We start from the raw sequence: 16,017 nt of genomic DNA on the forward strand, positions 1-16,017 counted from the left end.
GCAAGTATGGTTTAAAATAACCCCAAAACTCCAAATACCGTTGACACTACATTGCAGGTTTTGACCTTGTGTCTAGGTGGCGCCACATCAGCCAGGCTGGACATGGGCCCACCTGTCATCCCCTTCCCATCTGTTTAGGGTGCACTCGCCAGATTGGGCGCGGCTGACCATCGGCGGCGCCGCCCGCCGCCAACCACCACCGTAGCAAGCGCCGCCGGAGCCCACAACGCTTCTCCGCGATCCATTGAGGAGGTCGACGAGACCCTCAGCGCAGTCCTCGCCCCTCACCCGAACCGGCGACGGAAGCCGCATCGGCCTCCTCCGCTGGCGGCGGCGCTGCCCGGCTGACCGCTGCCTCTCTCCTTTGACGCAGTTCGCAGGCAGTGGCCACCCACAAGCGCCGCCGTCCGCCTCCGCTGGTCCGCGCTCGATGTGCCGACGGCGGCAGAGCTCTCGGGGGATCCCAGCCTTCTCCAGAAATGTCCAGCCTCTCCTCGCCGGCCACCAGGAGCACAGCAACCTCCACGAGCTCCCGGCGGTCTTCGTCCCACTCCACGGCTGGTTCTTCGATGCCGTTGATTTAGGTATTTACTACTCCCTCCGTCCCAAAAAGCTTGTCCTTCAATCTTTCGAATGAATGTACCTAGCACTAATTTGGTGCTAGATACATCTATTTGAAGGACAAGCTTTTTCGGACGGAGGGAGTACTTGTCGAGGATAATGACTGTACGAGCCTGCTGTTTGTGTTATACTACTATAGGTTGGTTCAGCGGCTGACCCGCACTGAATTTCCAACAGGCCAGAGATGAGATTCAGACAGGGGCTCGGAATGTTGCGAGATGGCGGTGCTCAGTGCTAAATCTGCACAATGGCTACCAATTAATGTGTTGCAAGTACGGTTCAATTTCATTGCAGGTACTCATAGTTTTTCTTGCTTGTCATGGTTTCATCATAGTTTCTTGCTTGTCATCTTTTAAGCTTCCCATTTCCATACCAAACAGCTTGTTTGATGGTAGCTACCACTTCAAATTTGTGTCCTCAAGAGTACTTCAAACATCCACCGAGCAAGGACTAGTCGAATGAACATGCTGGATGGCGCGCGCAAGGTCGGAGAACCCGGTGTCTCTGATGCTGCTTGGCGTAATTCCTGTCCGAAAGTTGCAGCCGACTTCCCGTCAGAAACTTCGCCCATTGCTGTTGACCAGCACGTAGGTTCCGACAGGTCAGCACAAAACTAGAACCAAGCTGTTTTCTCTTGGACCCTTTCTTTTTTTTAGCCTTAGTTTCCATGCTAATTATCGTATACTAGCATGAGGATTCAAATTATTAAAAGCAAAGCAAGAAGAAAAGCTGTCCGCAAAATGCAAGAACAAATATTATTGTCAACAACTTAATAATAAGATGGTCTGATTTATAAAGTTAACTGGGACCAAATACATATGCAACAAAATACATGGTGAACTCTGTCATAGCAGAAAGCCACCAAATCGAGATGCATAAAAGTAGACTTATGTTGCAGTACAAGTAGAAACTTAAAGGAGAAGCTAATTGGAAGCACTTCACTTTCTTCACCAGAGCCGTATCAGTCTGATAAGGAGTTGTAGCAAGCGGCAGCACATGAGGATTCACTATTAGCATGTGAACATGCCAGGGGATGAAAAGACAGACGAGCTCCTGAAGAAACAGAATCGATGACAACTTAGTTAAACACCAAATGCCAACCTGACACTCAATGCAAACGTATGTCGTGTCCTGACTCACGAGCAAGATTGACCCAAGCTTGCAAACTCCATACAAAACCTCAGTTTCCATCAGAGATGACAACCACATGCCCAGGTGCTGTTTGTTTTGTAGGCTTCGTTTCTGCAAACCGGCCAGCGGCAATAATCAATGTGGTGATTAAAAAACATAGGAGTAGGATTGGTAGGAAAGATATTCTGAAGGCAGGAGCATTTCTAGATTCCCATATGGTCCAAACTACAACATCTCCAGCAGCCATCAGATTTCTAACATCATCAGTAAACTTCAGAACCAAACCACACAGACAGTTAAAAGAAACAGGAATAGCCTGAATATTCAGTTTGCGCTAACCACACTCCACAGATATTTAGAAACAGGCAATAGAACGAATCAAAACTCATAGGAACATTGTCTGACTTCGCCTAGCTAGCTCTAAAAGCAGTACATCTAGCACCTTATGAATATCTAATCACTTGAATAGATTTACTTACATGAAGAATATTACTTCCAAACATCACCCCAGTTTTACTAGTTATGTCACTAAGAGGGAACTTGTAAATTACCTGGGACATCCTGTGGCTTCTTGCGCTTCACCCTATCAACAACCTTGTCCATTAAGTTGTCTTCAGCAATGTCCAACCTTGCCCTCTTTCTTGTGTTCTCACTCATCACCAAAAGTACACCATTTTGATCAGCCTGATGAGTAGACCGAATGACATCTTCAATCTGCTGATTCTTTAAACCTACCTCTCCTTCCATCTCCTGTTCCAAATTTTCCTTGTTTATAAGAGGGTCCAGACAAGTTTTGCTAGCAAAATCCTCTATGATATCAATATACATGTCTTCTTTCTCATCATCATAACTTTGCAGATCATCGCCATCAACTTGTACTGCACAATAAAAAATGTCACATGGATGCATGAAGAGAGAGTGTATATATAAGCAAAATAAGATGTAGGGCCCTTGATTACCAGATTGTCCAGTAGAAATGGCATCATGGGGCACTGTCACTGATAATGTCGTATTAGTAGTTGGTGCCGCTGGGCTCTCAGAATTGTCTGCAGGTTCACTTCCCATATGAATATCTTCAGCTGTCTTAACAAACAAGAGCTTGGGATGTCTGGGGTGTTTTTTTGCTGCTTCTTTCCACTCGTGTTTTGTTTCATCGCTTACTCCATCATGGAGGGTGACCTCCTTAATACGTTGCAGGGATTGGATCGCTGTGCCTCTAAATCCATTTATATCCTTACACAGTAGGTGGAGCGACTCAAGGAGCGGCAGAGCTCCCTCTTCGATTTCCAGCTCATTCATGACTTCCACCACGATGCATAGGTGTCTCAGGCTTTCGAGTGCACCTTCTATGATGACAAGCTTGTCCAGTTGAGATGCGATCAACTTCAGGTATGCCAAGCAGCGCACTCTGCTCAGGGCAGAAAGAATATCCCTGGTCAGCTGATAATGTGGGAATGAAAGGCACAGTTTAGTGAGACTGCCCAGCATTGTAATAAATGGAGGCAGGCTGCATATATTGTTCCCATGTAGCTTCAGTGAGCTAAGATAGCAGCTTGGCGAGGAATCTTGTTTTTCCAGGGAGAAATTCAGCAAGTCTTGAGAACATCCATCAGCGTAATTCAGTGAGAGTGAATGAGCTTTTTTCAAGTCGGTGCTTCTCTTGATAAACCCTTTAATGGCATCAGATAGACAACTCAAGTATCGGCGCATTGCAATGGGATCCGTAATACTATTAGTGGATTGCTCGTACCATATTTTCACCTTTGTCAAGTGTTTCATATGCTCCATGAGCTGTTCAAATCCTTGGCTATTGTTGTTGCTGTCCACAACAAATCCTGCCACAGTTTCCAATTTGCTACTCTCTGAGAACCAAGTCTGTAGCTTGAGCATTTTCCGGCGTCCTACACCATGTTGCAGTTTGAACTTTCCAAACAGATGAATCAGGCATGGAAGCTTAATGACTTCAGTGGGCAGAATCTCTATTTGTGTTCTTCTTACATCTAGTGTCTCCAAGAATCGAAGCTTCTTGATCTCCTTTGGAAGTGCCTTAACAGCGGACCCGAGGCTTAGATACCTGAGCAACAACAGGTTCCTGCATATCTCTTTGACATGCTTGTCCTCCAACTGGTTACCGCATTCTTCTAGATCCAGAACTCGCAGCAGTTCATACTTTGAAAAATCTAAGACAGATTTGTGCGCACTGCCAAAGACTGTCAGACACCGGACAAGAGATAGATCATTGGCTGCTACGCTGGCACTTGCATCATGCACAGAAAGCCAGCGGATTTTGCTGGTTGGGGTTGGGGGAGCCAGCTGATCATATAACAAGGTAATGAAGTTTTCACACTTGGACATGTGCACGATGAACTCAAGCATCATGCCGTGAGTATGGTATGTCTTCACCTCTGTGCTGTTTTTGCTCCTGCTGGCACCTTGATCTGTAGGTTGGATGATACTCCGGTTGACCAGCTCATTGAAATTGCCGATAGCGGCATCCAAGGCGCTACATATATAATCACCTTTGATAAACCCTTCAGCTAACCATTTCCTTATGAGGCTTCTTCTCCTGACCTTACGACCACTTGGGTAGATACCTAAATATAGCAGACATGTCTTGAGATCATGTTTAACAAGGCTGGTATAGCTATGAACAAGCACATGCTTAAGTCTTGCTAACATCTCATTTGTTTCCAGATGTGCTCCAAGGTTGTGGCACAATTTTGCCCAGTTTTCCCGTGTCGGATTATCTGTGCTTTGCAAGTACCGGGCAGTGGTAACAAGAGCAAGGGGTAGACCGTCACACTTCTGCAGCGCTTCTGAGCCAAGCTGATCCTCCCGATCGTCATCTTGGCCCAAAGATTCCTTGTAGAATAACCTTCTTGAGCATGTCTCGGTAAGAGTTCTCATTATGTACACATGACTATGAGCAGAGCTGCTGCATGCAGTTGCTACTGACTGAATGGCTGTCGTCACTATAATTCTGCCGCTCAACCCCTCAAAGGCATATTTTATAGCGTGCCAAAATTCTGTCCGTACATCATCAATTACAATGAAGAACCTACAAGGTGCCAGGAGGACTACATGATTAAAATTTAACATGAAGAGATATCGAGTGGAAACTAAAATTAAGATTAATATTTATTTTGTGCCAACAAATATTTTAAGAGGCAATGATGACTAATTTTGGATCATACGTTTTGTAATTTGTAAACTAGGAGTTGGTCAGTCTATGTATGCTTTAATTTCCAAATTCATTATTTTTAAGTCATACGGTAGCAAAAAAGAAGTGTTCTTAAGCGGCATTTTTTTGAAGAACGACGGGCCAGTTTGGTTGTGTTTATTTTTCATGGTCTGGATAATTTCTAGTTTGCTGCTCATAATAATTCCGCTTAGTGTGTGTATTTCAAATGTTAGTCCGTCTCCAGTTTCAATGCTAAATTTGGTTTAGACTGTAAACAGTATGAAATTGTGTTGTAAAAATTTGGCTGCTGCCATACATTTGTCTAAACCCCTTATTTAGTGCAGAAACAGTGGTATACTGGTATTTCATTGCTTGGCTGTCACAATTTTTTCTTTACATCAGCATACACTCTTTTCACATCTAATATTTGAGAAGTCTGGACCGTCATTGTGCTTTGAGGCAGCATCCATTGCAAATAAAGTTAAAATTTCACTTACCCTCTTTCTTTTTATAGTCTTACATGTTGTGTGCTCCTTTCTATGTGTTATATGCTATACACATTAAGTAGTTTGCTCAATCTAGCCTTCTGCTATATTTGTACAGCATTCATGTCAAATAAGAGGATATCTTTTGGTGGCCAACAACGAGTATCTCACTTGAAATTTCTTCGGCACATTCTTACCATTACCTATCAACTTTTGACCTCTCATTAATCTATCATAAGTATGCTAAGATGGTATTTAGGAATATAGCTTTTGATTGCGTCAGTGACAATGAAAGAGTGCTCAGTATTGGATCATATGATATTTTGTTACTTGACACGCAGGATATTCACTTTGATGGAAGCCATAGATTTACGGACCTTATTCTTGACCAAGGTAAGCACTTCTGTCTATTATTTGCTTCGTTGACATTTTTTCTAACTGTAAACTGTATAGTTAATAACTCAAAATGTTATACCCGCTTTTCTAAGTTGGTCTCATTAGTGTACCATACAACTTAAATGGTCTGTTGCCTTCAGAAACAATAGGGCTCATTGGCAGGAATGTAATTGTTGCACGCTCAATCGTATAAATAGAGAGCCACCCTTCCCGTTTAAAGGGTTGGTACTCGCTAGTCACCCCACTGCATTTCTCCCTACTTCGCCGAGTTTGGCCACATGTGACGTCGATGACGAGAGACAACGCTAAGACTGATGTTGCGATGCAAACGACGCGACACTACAACGAGACAACCTACTCCATGGGATGGCATAGAATATTTCTCTAGGGTACTCTTGAAAGGATGGAAATACGACTAGCCTTATTTTAGGATGAATGGTAATAATCTAACCTGCTTAAGAGCAGGAGTGTAATTACCGCAAGCTCAGATCCTATAAATACAGAACCACGTCAGGCTTTATGAAGTTTCAAAGGGCAATTCTCTAGTCACCTCGCTAAAGTATACACCTCTCACCCCTTAGGGTGAATTTGGCTAAGTGTTGGCCATACAACTACAAAAAACATTTCTAAGTCACCACCAAGAACCACCTGATCAGAACACAAGCTCTATGCAAGTACAAAGGGGATAAGAAGATCTTGGTCAGAGAGCAATCAATATTGACTGAAAAATAACTATCTAAGCTAGTCATTCTTACCAGATCCCTTTGAGTAAATTACCAATGGTTGAAAACATACCTCTTGGTCCCAAGGTGAGATCTTAGGAGTTCGCAGGGGTTGCTGGGATGACCTCCACCATCAAGGGATGTGGTGATGCCAAGTTTTTGGGTTATCTCAATGAGAACATCCATTGGGCGTTGTTGCTCCGTGGCACAAACCCAAGCCCGCGCTTCGTATTGGCTCATACTCTCATATACATGTCTGGCAAGGAGAGTCTTGCCTATGCCACCGAAGCCAACAATGGAGATCACCTTGAGTTGTTGCTGCTCCTGCTGGATCAGCTCCAGAAGCTCATCACGTTGTGCGTCCATATCCACAGGGCTGTTAGCAGAATGGAAGTCATTCATCTCAATCTCTATCGTCTCAGATGCCATTGGCGACGACGAAGCTGAGGAGGTGGAAGTACCATAAGTTGTTCTCAGCTTGGATGACTCCTTTGATATCTTCTTGAGCTTGCCGATTGCCTCGGCAAACTCATTACGGGCCTTCCTTGTCTTCAACTTCTGGATTGGCGACTTATTGGATATCGCCACGCGGGGCGTGAAGCGGTCGATGCAGTCTTCGATGGCGTGCGCCAAGTCGCGTATAATTTGTATCCAGGCCCTCTGCACGTGGTCAGTCCTGCTGCCACTCCTCCAGCGACAGTCATCGTCTTGCTGAATGGCGGCAGAAATGAACGCAAACTCTCTTTGGATGTAGGTGATGTCATGCTCCAAGTTCTGCCGAAGCTTGTGATTTGCAGCTAAGAACTCTATGAGCTTTGGTGCGATCCTACCGACAAAAACGGTGGCCGCTGCAGCCTCCATCTCCCTTGCTGGCCTATATGTCTTCCTCTATCACTCACTCGGGTTGGAAGATCAGATCATGGAATTTCATGGATACAGAGAGGAGGTCAGCGCGAGGAGCCGAGGACACAGGAGCGGCCATGGCCATAACAAGGTAGCTAGCTGCAAGTGCCTGCTTAGAGATATTTTACTCCAACATCCCTGATTAGTCATCCCATCCACGCGTCCACCAACTTGCTGGAGTTAATATTTACATGTGATGCTACCAAGAATCTATTTACATCGCTGGACCACCGTCCACTGAACCTTTTTAAATGATGCACTAATTAAACTGCTCCCTCCAATCGAGATCGACAAAAGCACAAATTTCGGACATGGACTTGTCTTCAGTACATAGCTTTGACCACTAGCTTGTATATGAAATACAATAAAATTGAGGTGTTATGAAAGTACTCGTCGGTACACATCTGCACATATTGATTTACAAGTATTCGATATAAATGTTTGGACAAGTAGTCAGAATTCAAAAGTCGGACTAAATCCATGTCCAAAGAATCATGTTTTTGTGAACTGAAGGGGTGCATATTTTTTGAAATGTAGACAAAGAGCTTGCCTCATTCAATTAGTTAAGGGAGAGTTGACGCAGAGGAAAACATAAAGGAAAAAAATGGTTAATACTACCAGAGCATATTATTCGGGGTAATATTTCCCGAATGCATAGGCCCCAGAGGAGCCCAATTTCCTTCCTCATTTTTAATGTTTGCAACTAGCTGTTTTTATTTTATTGTGTGGTATGATTGGAAATTTCCTGAGAACAAACCAGTTCATACCCTAGCAAGATTCAAGATAGAATCATGGACAGCAACTAAGGTGGTGGCAGGTAGCTGTTTCTAATTTATTGTATGGGGACATGATGCCAGTTCAAGCATCTTTCTCAATTTGTTTTTGTTTCATATTTTAATTTGGTGTTAGTACCACCCGTGGATGCTTAACTTTGCAAGCACGGGTAGTCTTCACCTAACTCACACAAATAATTGTTTGGAATAGCATATTCATCCATAGAGTTCTGTGTTTTCCTTAGTTATTCACGTGATATTATAATGCCAAGTTACTTCCTTTGCTTAATCTGATCGATTTCGTTCTATATTTTTTGGTTATTGTAATAAGTTGTGTGCACTGACATGCAGAGAACTAGAACAAGACTCTTATACATAATAGTGGTAGTACATAGTTAAATAGTCCTATCAGGGTACTCCTAATGCCTTATCCTAGGTGGTGGAAGAAAATTAGAGACAACCACCCCAATGCATTGTTTCTTACATGTTGTATCTAAGTGTGTAGCATTTAATTAGTTTAGGGATCATGTTTGCATCTCAACATTGTGGCCTAGTCGTGGAGAGAAGGAAACAAGAGGAACATAGGGAGAGAAAGTCACTTCGGATCAAGGCATTAATTACACTGTGTAGGGAAACGTGCTAAGGGCCGCAACTCCACTAAGATACAACCCTCCTCTCTTGATGTGGCACATCAGCATTTTACCTATGAACCCATGCTAGAAACAAGCATAGGGAGTGTCCTCAAGACAGTCATGCACGGTAAGTAACAAGGTGGTATCACTTTGATACATTGCAAACAATCAATTAAAACTCCCATTAAAAAAATGTTCTAAACAAACATCGCATTAAACATGTACACAAACACACAAAGAGCAGAGATCCAGAATAAAGTGGAGAAGAAAAAATTGCTAAAGAAACAAAGAAGAAAGACAGGAGGTGCCATGTTAGGTTCTGCTTGCTTTTGGAATCCGGCTCGAGCAGTGAATGCAAAGCTGCAGGAACTAGGTGCATTGATAAGATTAAACCATGCTATTATTCAATCTTCCGGTTTTTGAAGTGTAGAGAGAGATAGAGAAATTTAAAAATATAGAGAGGGAGTGAGGGAGGGGGAGAGAGAGAGGGGGCACATGACGTCAGTTCAAGCATCTTTCCCAATTTATTTTTGTTATGTATTTTAATTAGGTGTCAGTAGCCAGCAGTCGGATGCTTAACTATGCAAGCACGGCTTAGTCTTCACCTAACTGACACAAATAATTGTTTGGAATAACATATTCTTCCGTAATTATTAACGTGATATTATAATGTCAAGTTGCTCTCTTTGCTTACTCTGACAAATTTTATTTTCGTATAGGTTTGGTTAGCTGTGTCTTGTGTGCATTCACATGCAGGATTTAGAACAATACTCTTATGCATCTTGGTTGGATACGTAGTAGTAGTACATAACTACGTAGTCCTATCAGGACAGAGTCGCCATGTTAGGTTGTGCTTGTTTTTGGAATTGTCGATCTAAAAAGATACTGGATCTCATCTGCCTCGAGCCTTAAATGCAAAGCCGCAGGAACTAGGTGCATTGATCAGAACAAACCATGCATAAACTATAGTAAAGCTAGCCTTTGATTTTTTTAAGCACAGTTGAGAGATAGATAAAGGAAAATAAATAAATCTATGTACTTAGAGAGGCGGGTGGGAAGAGAGATTGTTGGGGACGCCAGAAATCGTTGGTGCCGGACCTGAGGAAACGGAGATCACAGATGAGGATTGGGATAGATCTCACAGATGAGGATGAGGATGAGGAGCTGGACCTGAGCAAGCAGAAATCGTTGATGCACAGTGCATTCATATACGATCCAACTACAGCCACATGTGAGCGCGCCCGCAAAGACTCTCTATCTCCTTCCGGCCGCGGCTAGTGCTCTTAATTACTAACTAAGCATGCATGTTTTTCTGGTTTCAGTTTCTGATCCTGTTGCTCGACAACGAGTTGGAAACAGCACGGTCCTTGAAGAATCTTGCTTACTCACATCATCTGATATCTCGATGTTGTCTGGTAAGTGCACTTGATCTACCTCCCTAGCTTGATTTCACTTAATTTCTCTTATTTTCTTTCGCCTCCATCTTATGTGTGTTTGATTAAGTAGATGGCTCGGTGAGTGCTTCGCTGGGCACCATGAGACCACTTGTCGAGAAGCTCGACATGCTGCTAGCTTCCGCTCAGGAATACAGTAGCTTGCCCAAGAGGATCAAGGATGGGATGCAGCTTCTCAAACATGATGTTGAAGTGTTAAGCTTCTACCTTGATGAACTCGCAGAGGTGGAGGACCCTCCACCGATGGCCAAGTGCTGGATGAATGAGGCGCATGGCCTGTCTTATGATATGGAGGATTACATTGACAGCTTATTATTTGTTCCACCTGACCATTTCATCAAAAAGAAGAAAAAGGGGAGGAGGAAGAAGAAGATCATGATAAAGAAGAGGCTCAAGTGGTACAAACAGATTGTATGCAGAGCTCAAGTGTCAGAATATGGTATCAAGACCAGTAAAATCAATCATGTTAATGTTTCTCGTCTTCCTAGTAAGCCCAAGATTGCAAAAACAATATCGGAATTCAGAAGCTATGTCCAGGAGGCTATTGAACGGTATGACAGGTATAGCCTTCAGTGCTGCAGCACCTTGAGGCGTAGATTCTTGTCCACTAGCATTATGCTTCCAATGCCCTATGAAGAAGCTGCACACATTGTAATTGATGGCCGGATGAATGAGTTTATCAACTCACTGGCCGCCAATGATGCGGCAGATCAGCAGCAGCTCAAGGTGGTATCTGTTCTTGGATCTGGGTGTCTGGGTAAAACTACACTTGCCAATGTTTTGTATGACAGAATTAGGATGCAATTTGAATGCAGAGCTTTCATTCAAGTGTCCAAAAATCCAGACATGAAGAGACTTTTCCGCAACTTATTCTTGCAACTCCACAAGAAGAAGCAGCCACGGCCCGCCAATTGTAATGATCTTGACATCAGCGATATTAACATCAGCAAACATCTGCAAGATAAAAGGTACTATTGGCACCTTATGCTATTTATTTTAGTTTATGGGTTATCATAGGTTTCTGTTGGGTTTCATTAGCCCAACTTGCTTGGGACAAAATGCTTTGTTATTGATATGCCTGAATTCTTGGCATGCAGGTATCTAATTGTTATTGATGATTTGTGGGATGCATCAGTATGGGATATTATTAAATATGCTTTCCCGAAAGGAAACTGTGGTAGCAGAATAATAATAACTACACAGATTGACGATGTTGCATTAACATGTTGCTGTGATCACTCAGAGCATGTTTTCGAGATGAAACCTCTCGACGGTGATCATTCAAGAAAGTTATTTTTTGATAAACTTTTTGGTTCTGAAAGTGACTGTCCTGAAGAATTCAAACAAGTTTCAAAAGAAATTGTTGATATATGCGGTGGTTTGCCGCTAGCAACAATTAACATAGCTAGTCATTTGGCAAACCAGGATACAGAAGTATCAATGGATTTTCTGGCATACACACGTGATACACTGAGGTCCTATTTGTGGTCAAATTCTACTTCAGAAATAACGAAACAAGTATTGAACCTCAGCTACAATAGTCTTCCACATTATCTGAAGACATGTTTGCTGTATCTGCATATCTATCCAGAGGTCTCCATAATCTGGAAGGATGATCTGGTGAAGCAATGGGTGGCTGAAGGGTTTATTGCTACAAGAAAAGGGAAAGAGCAAGATCAAGAAATGATAGAGAAAGCTGCAGGCCTCTATTTCGATGCACTTATTGAGAGAAGATTCATCCAACCTTCATGTATCAACTACAACAATAAGGTGTTGTCCTGTACTGTTCATGAAGTAGTACGTGATCTTATTGCACACAAGTCTGCAGAAGAGAATTTCGTTGTGGTAGTAGATTGCAATCGGAAGAATATAGCACTTTCTCATAAGGTTCGTCGACTATCTCTCGTCTTTGGCGATGCAAAGTATGCCAAGATACCAGCGAACATCACAAAGTCGCAAGTTCGGTCACTTAGATTTTTTGGATTATTTGAGTGCATGCCTTGTATTAGAGAGTTCAAGGTTCTCCGTCTTCTGGACCTTCAACTATTTGGTTGTTGTGGTGACCCTGACCCCATAGACCTCACTGGTATTTCAGAACTGTTTCAGCTGAGGTATTTGAAGATTGCAAGTGATGTCTGCATAAGACTACCAAATCGTATGCGAGGCCTGAAATGTTTGGAAACACTGGATATTCTGAATGCAACAAGAGTCACTGCTATTCCATGGGATATTATACATCTCCCACACTTGTTGCACCTGATTCTTCCTGTTGACACAGACCTGCTGGATTGGATTGGCAGCATGAGTGACTCTGTTATCCGTGAGTGGAGCCTTGGCAAGCTGAAGTACCTGCAGGATCTTCATCTCACATATTTTTCTACATTACCTTCTTACAATCATCTGGAGACAAGCATGGAAGTTCTGGGTTCTTTAATCGGAGGACATGGCAACCTGAAAACTATAGTAGTAGCTCATGGTTCTTCAGTTAAAAATATTGTGGATCTTAGTATTGGCTATGGTGCTTCAAAAGCAATCACTCCATTGTTTCGCATGGCACCTCCCCCCCTTCTTCAGAGATTTGAGTTCTCACTGCACAACTGCTGCATATTCTCACAAATTCCTCTGTGGGTTGAGAAACATGGCAACCTATGCATTTTGAAGATTCCAGTGATGGAAATGAAGATGGTTTGTGTTGATATTCTCGGTGGATTGCATGCCCTGACTACTCTGTCACTGTATGTGGAGACGGCGCCCATTCACAAGATCATCTTTAACAAGGCTGCTGGGTTCTCAGTTCTAAAGTACTTCAAGTTGAGGTGCACGACTGGTATCCCATGGCTAAAATTTGAGGCGGATGCAATGCCTAATCTCTTGAAGCTCAAGCTAGTTTTCAATGCCATCCCACCAATGGACCAACCACTCTTTTTTACTTCAGGCCAACGACGACATAAAGTGCGACATGAACATGGTACTGCAGTAATTAGCATCGAGCATATGCCAGGACTTAAAGAGATCTCTGCACAATTAGAGGGTGCAGTTTCTGATCTAGAGCATGCCTCGAGGACCTTCATCAGTAATCATCCGAGCAATCCCACAATCAACATGCAGTTGGTGGGTTGTAGTTCCAATGTTGACGGAAGCAGAAAACGGAAACAACAACCGGATGACACTCTGAAGGATGAATACGCCAAGAGATTAGAGATGACAGCTGATAAAAGGTAAAAATGTTCCTTGTAAAAACAAGGAAATAAGCCCTCCTTTACTTTGGCTTCGATTCCTCAATTAACCTGATTTAATCCTCCATGTTCTAATGAAGCTAAATGGTTGTTGAAATCAGGATTGCAACGTCGCTGGAGTCTTCTTCCAGTCTGGATGATCTGCGTATGCCTGTGTCTCAATTTTTTGACTCTCCAGCTTTTTCTATCTGTCAACCTGTGGAGTCTTCTTCGAGGCTGGATGATGCAGGTATATCTGCAGTCAACTTGTGCTGATAGAGAAGTTTTCCCTTTGAAGTTACTGCACCAAAGAAGATGTCTTAGCCTGCCATTATTTTTCCAGAAATTACACCAAGCGGCAGTGATGAGGGGCGGCAGCACATGTTCGACAAGGTGGTAACGCCGAGCGACGTGGGGAAGCTGAACCGGCTGGTGGTGCCGAAGCACTTTTCAGAGAAGTACTTCCCTCTGGATGCGGCGGCGAACGATAAGGGCATGCTGCTCAGCTTCGAGGACCGTGGGGGCAAGCTCTGGCAGTTCCGCTACTCCTACTGGAACAGCAGCCAGAGCTACGTCATGACCAAGGGGTGGAGCCGCTTTGTCAAGGAGAAGAGACTCAATGCTGGGGACACCGTTTCCTTCTGCCGGGGTGCCACCGAGGCCACGCGGGACCGCCTCTTCATCGACTGGAAGTGCCGGGCCGTAGTCCATGATTCGTTGCCAAAGTTAGACAGGCCGTCGAGGGCGATCCAGAAGCGGGTGCGGCTGTTCGGAGTCAATCTCGACACCCAGCAGCCCCAAGGTGGCGAGTTAACCCATGATGCCAATGCCGGTGCAGCTGGAGTGGAGTCCTCAGCTGCTGCCTCATCGCCGTCATCCTCCCCGACAGAAGCGCATTCCTCCTTGGATCTCGGTATGTGAAGGTGAGCTCGATCGGCAGCGTGCCCAAGGAAAGTTCAACAGCACAATTCCTTCAGTTTGTCACCTTTATTTTCTTCTCCACCTTTTGTGGTTCTGTCTGTTATGACATTGACATAGGCCAGCATTTAAGCTTTTGTTTAGGCCATTCAAATTCTTGGTGTTGGTTTCAGAATTAGTAGATAGAGAGAGAATGAAATTAGGCGAATTAATGAAATCCTTCATGGATTTGTTTGGATTCACTTGAAATTCTTTCATCTTCAGACTTTGCCACTATCGCAGTAGCTGGCTCGCTATTATTCTGCGTTATTCTTTTCTATTTCCAGTTATTAGTGTCTGTCTGTGAACTTGTGTTAATAGACAAGTTTGGTCATCAAGTTAATTAAGAAAGTTACTTGACTTCACCAACGAAGACGCAGCAACTGTCCGTCATTTCTGCAGAAACTTGAGCAAAGACTGAAAGCTATCTTCGCTAATGTACATCCCAGACATGGCGTATTCATTTCATCCTCAATGGCAAAGTCAAATGGAGGCTAGCTAAGGTGCTAGCAGGTTACGGGGAGCTGTTTCTGTTTATTGTGTGGCGGTACTTGTACGTACCTCGTAGTACTCCCTCCGTTCATAATAAGTTGTTTTGGCTTTTTCCGACAAGCTCCAAAAACCAGCAAAATGACATGTTTATCCCCTACCCAAAATACACAGGCAAACCATACACACTGAAACTGGAATAGGTCCCGCCGGGGTAGAGAGGCATGGTGGGCGGAAATTCCTATTAGACTCATTCTGCGTCAAACTGTCGGCAGATCACACAAGCGAGCTAGCCTAGCAATCCATTTGGCACGGCCCATCTATATCGTACGTACAGCCTTTTTCAGGTTCTGGTTTTGGGAACCTTCTAGAGGGTTCCCAGCAGGTTTTTGCCGGTTTTGGGAACCTTCTAGAGGGTTCCAAAACTGACATGTTTAAAAATGTTCCTCTTTTTTAAAAAATCGTTCCAAAATTTAAAAATGTTTGGGTAATTTCATAAAATATTCGCGTTTCGAAAAAATTGTTTATTTATTCAAAAAAATGTTTCTGTTTTCATAATTTGTTCACAAATTCAACAAAAATCACGTGTTCATAATTTAAAAACTGTTCGGGAAAATTTCATAAAATATTTCTGTTTTCAAAAATTGTTCATAATTGTGGCGCATTTTTCAAATTTGTTCCTGTTTTAGAAAATGTTTGCATATTGAAAAAGTTGTTCATAGTTTGAAAAATGTTCTCGTTTTCAATATTGTTCCCTTTTTTACAAAAAAATGTGTGAGTTATGAAAAGTTTGTTAGCAAATTTCGAAAATGTTCGTTTTTCTAAATATATTGACATTTGTGAAAAAGGAAACACGTTTAAAATTTTGAAAAAGTTTATTTTCTTTCCCCACCTGTACTTTATATAAATTGAGCTGGCATTTTAAGACAAACAAGTCTATGAACACAGTGGCTAGCGACATGGCTCAGTCACTGGAAGCCGTGGGTTCTATCCTATACGCACACACGTTTTGGCTAATTTTTTAGCGAGTTGTTCTCTAAATTTTGTTGTTCCGTTTC

The 16,017-nt window shown here is 43.0% G+C and overlaps 2 protein-coding genes and 1 long non-coding RNA gene across 3 annotated transcripts; 2 read left to right on the forward strand and 1 right to left on the reverse strand.

Annotated features, from left to right (window-relative positions):
• Positions 1-1,005: 1,005 nt before the first annotated feature.
• On the forward strand, positions 1,006-6,655 carry LOC123166994 (uncharacterized). The gene is made up of 3 exons (XR_006483740.1): positions 1,006-1,222; positions 2,995-4,645; positions 5,760-6,655. It is a non-coding gene; the product is annotated as an uncharacterized lncRNA (long non-coding RNA).
• LOC123166992 (disease resistance protein RGA4) lies at positions 1,433-7,397 on the reverse strand. The gene is made up of 4 exons (XM_044584834.1): positions 6,610-7,397; positions 2,712-4,810; positions 2,304-2,630; positions 1,433-1,863 (listed from the first exon to the last, which is right to left on the reverse strand). Exons 1-4 carry the CDS (start codon positions 7,395-7,397, stop codon positions 1,802-1,804), a joined length of 3,276 nt encoding a protein of 1,091 aa, XP_044440769.1. The 3' UTR covers positions 1,433-1,801.
• Positions 7,398-9,349: 1,952 nt separating this feature from the next.
• LOC123163667 (disease resistance protein RGA5) lies at positions 9,350-14,631 on the forward strand. The gene is made up of 6 exons (XM_044581027.1): positions 9,350-10,075; positions 10,167-10,259; positions 10,351-11,266; positions 11,396-13,516; positions 13,636-13,763; positions 13,857-14,631. The coding sequence occupies exons 1-6, from the start codon at positions 9,964-9,966 to the stop codon at positions 14,432-14,434; spliced, it is 3,948 nt and encodes a 1,315-aa protein (XP_044436962.1). The 5' UTR covers positions 9,350-9,963; the 3' UTR covers positions 14,435-14,631.
• Positions 14,632-16,017: the final 1,386 nt, after the last annotated feature.

The sequence above is a fragment of the Triticum aestivum genome, chromosome 7D (assembly GCF_018294505.1).
Source record: "Triticum aestivum cultivar Chinese Spring chromosome 7D, IWGSC CS RefSeq v2.1, whole genome shotgun sequence".
Taxonomy (NCBI): Eukaryota; Viridiplantae; Streptophyta; class Magnoliopsida; order Poales; family Poaceae; genus Triticum; species Triticum aestivum.

Excerpts from the sequence above, each read along its gene's own strand:
- LOC123166992 (XM_044584834.1), bottom strand. The coding sequence starts at position 7,397 with ATGGAGGCTGCAGCGGCCACCGTTTTTGTCGGTAGGATCGCACCAAAG. Across the intron at positions 2,631-2,711 it reads CATTTCTACTGGACAATCTG|TACAAGTTGATGGCGATGAT; the intron begins GTAATCAAGGGC and ends TTTATTGTGCAG. Across the intron at positions 1,864-2,303 it reads GAAGCCACAGGATGTCCCAG|AAACGAAGCCTACAAAACAA; the intron begins GTAATTTACAAG and ends GCCGGTTTGCAG.
- LOC123163667 (XM_044581027.1), top strand. The coding sequence starts at position 9,964 with ATGAGGATTGGGATAGATCTCACAGATGAGGATGAGGATGAGGAGCTG. Across the intron at positions 13,517-13,635 it reads GAGATGACAGCTGATAAAAG|GATTGCAACGTCGCTGGAGT; the intron begins GTAAAAATGTTC and ends TGTTGAAATCAG. Across the intron at positions 13,764-13,856 it reads TTCGAGGCTGGATGATGCAG|AAATTACACCAAGCGGCAGT; the intron begins GTATATCTGCAG and ends TTATTTTTCCAG.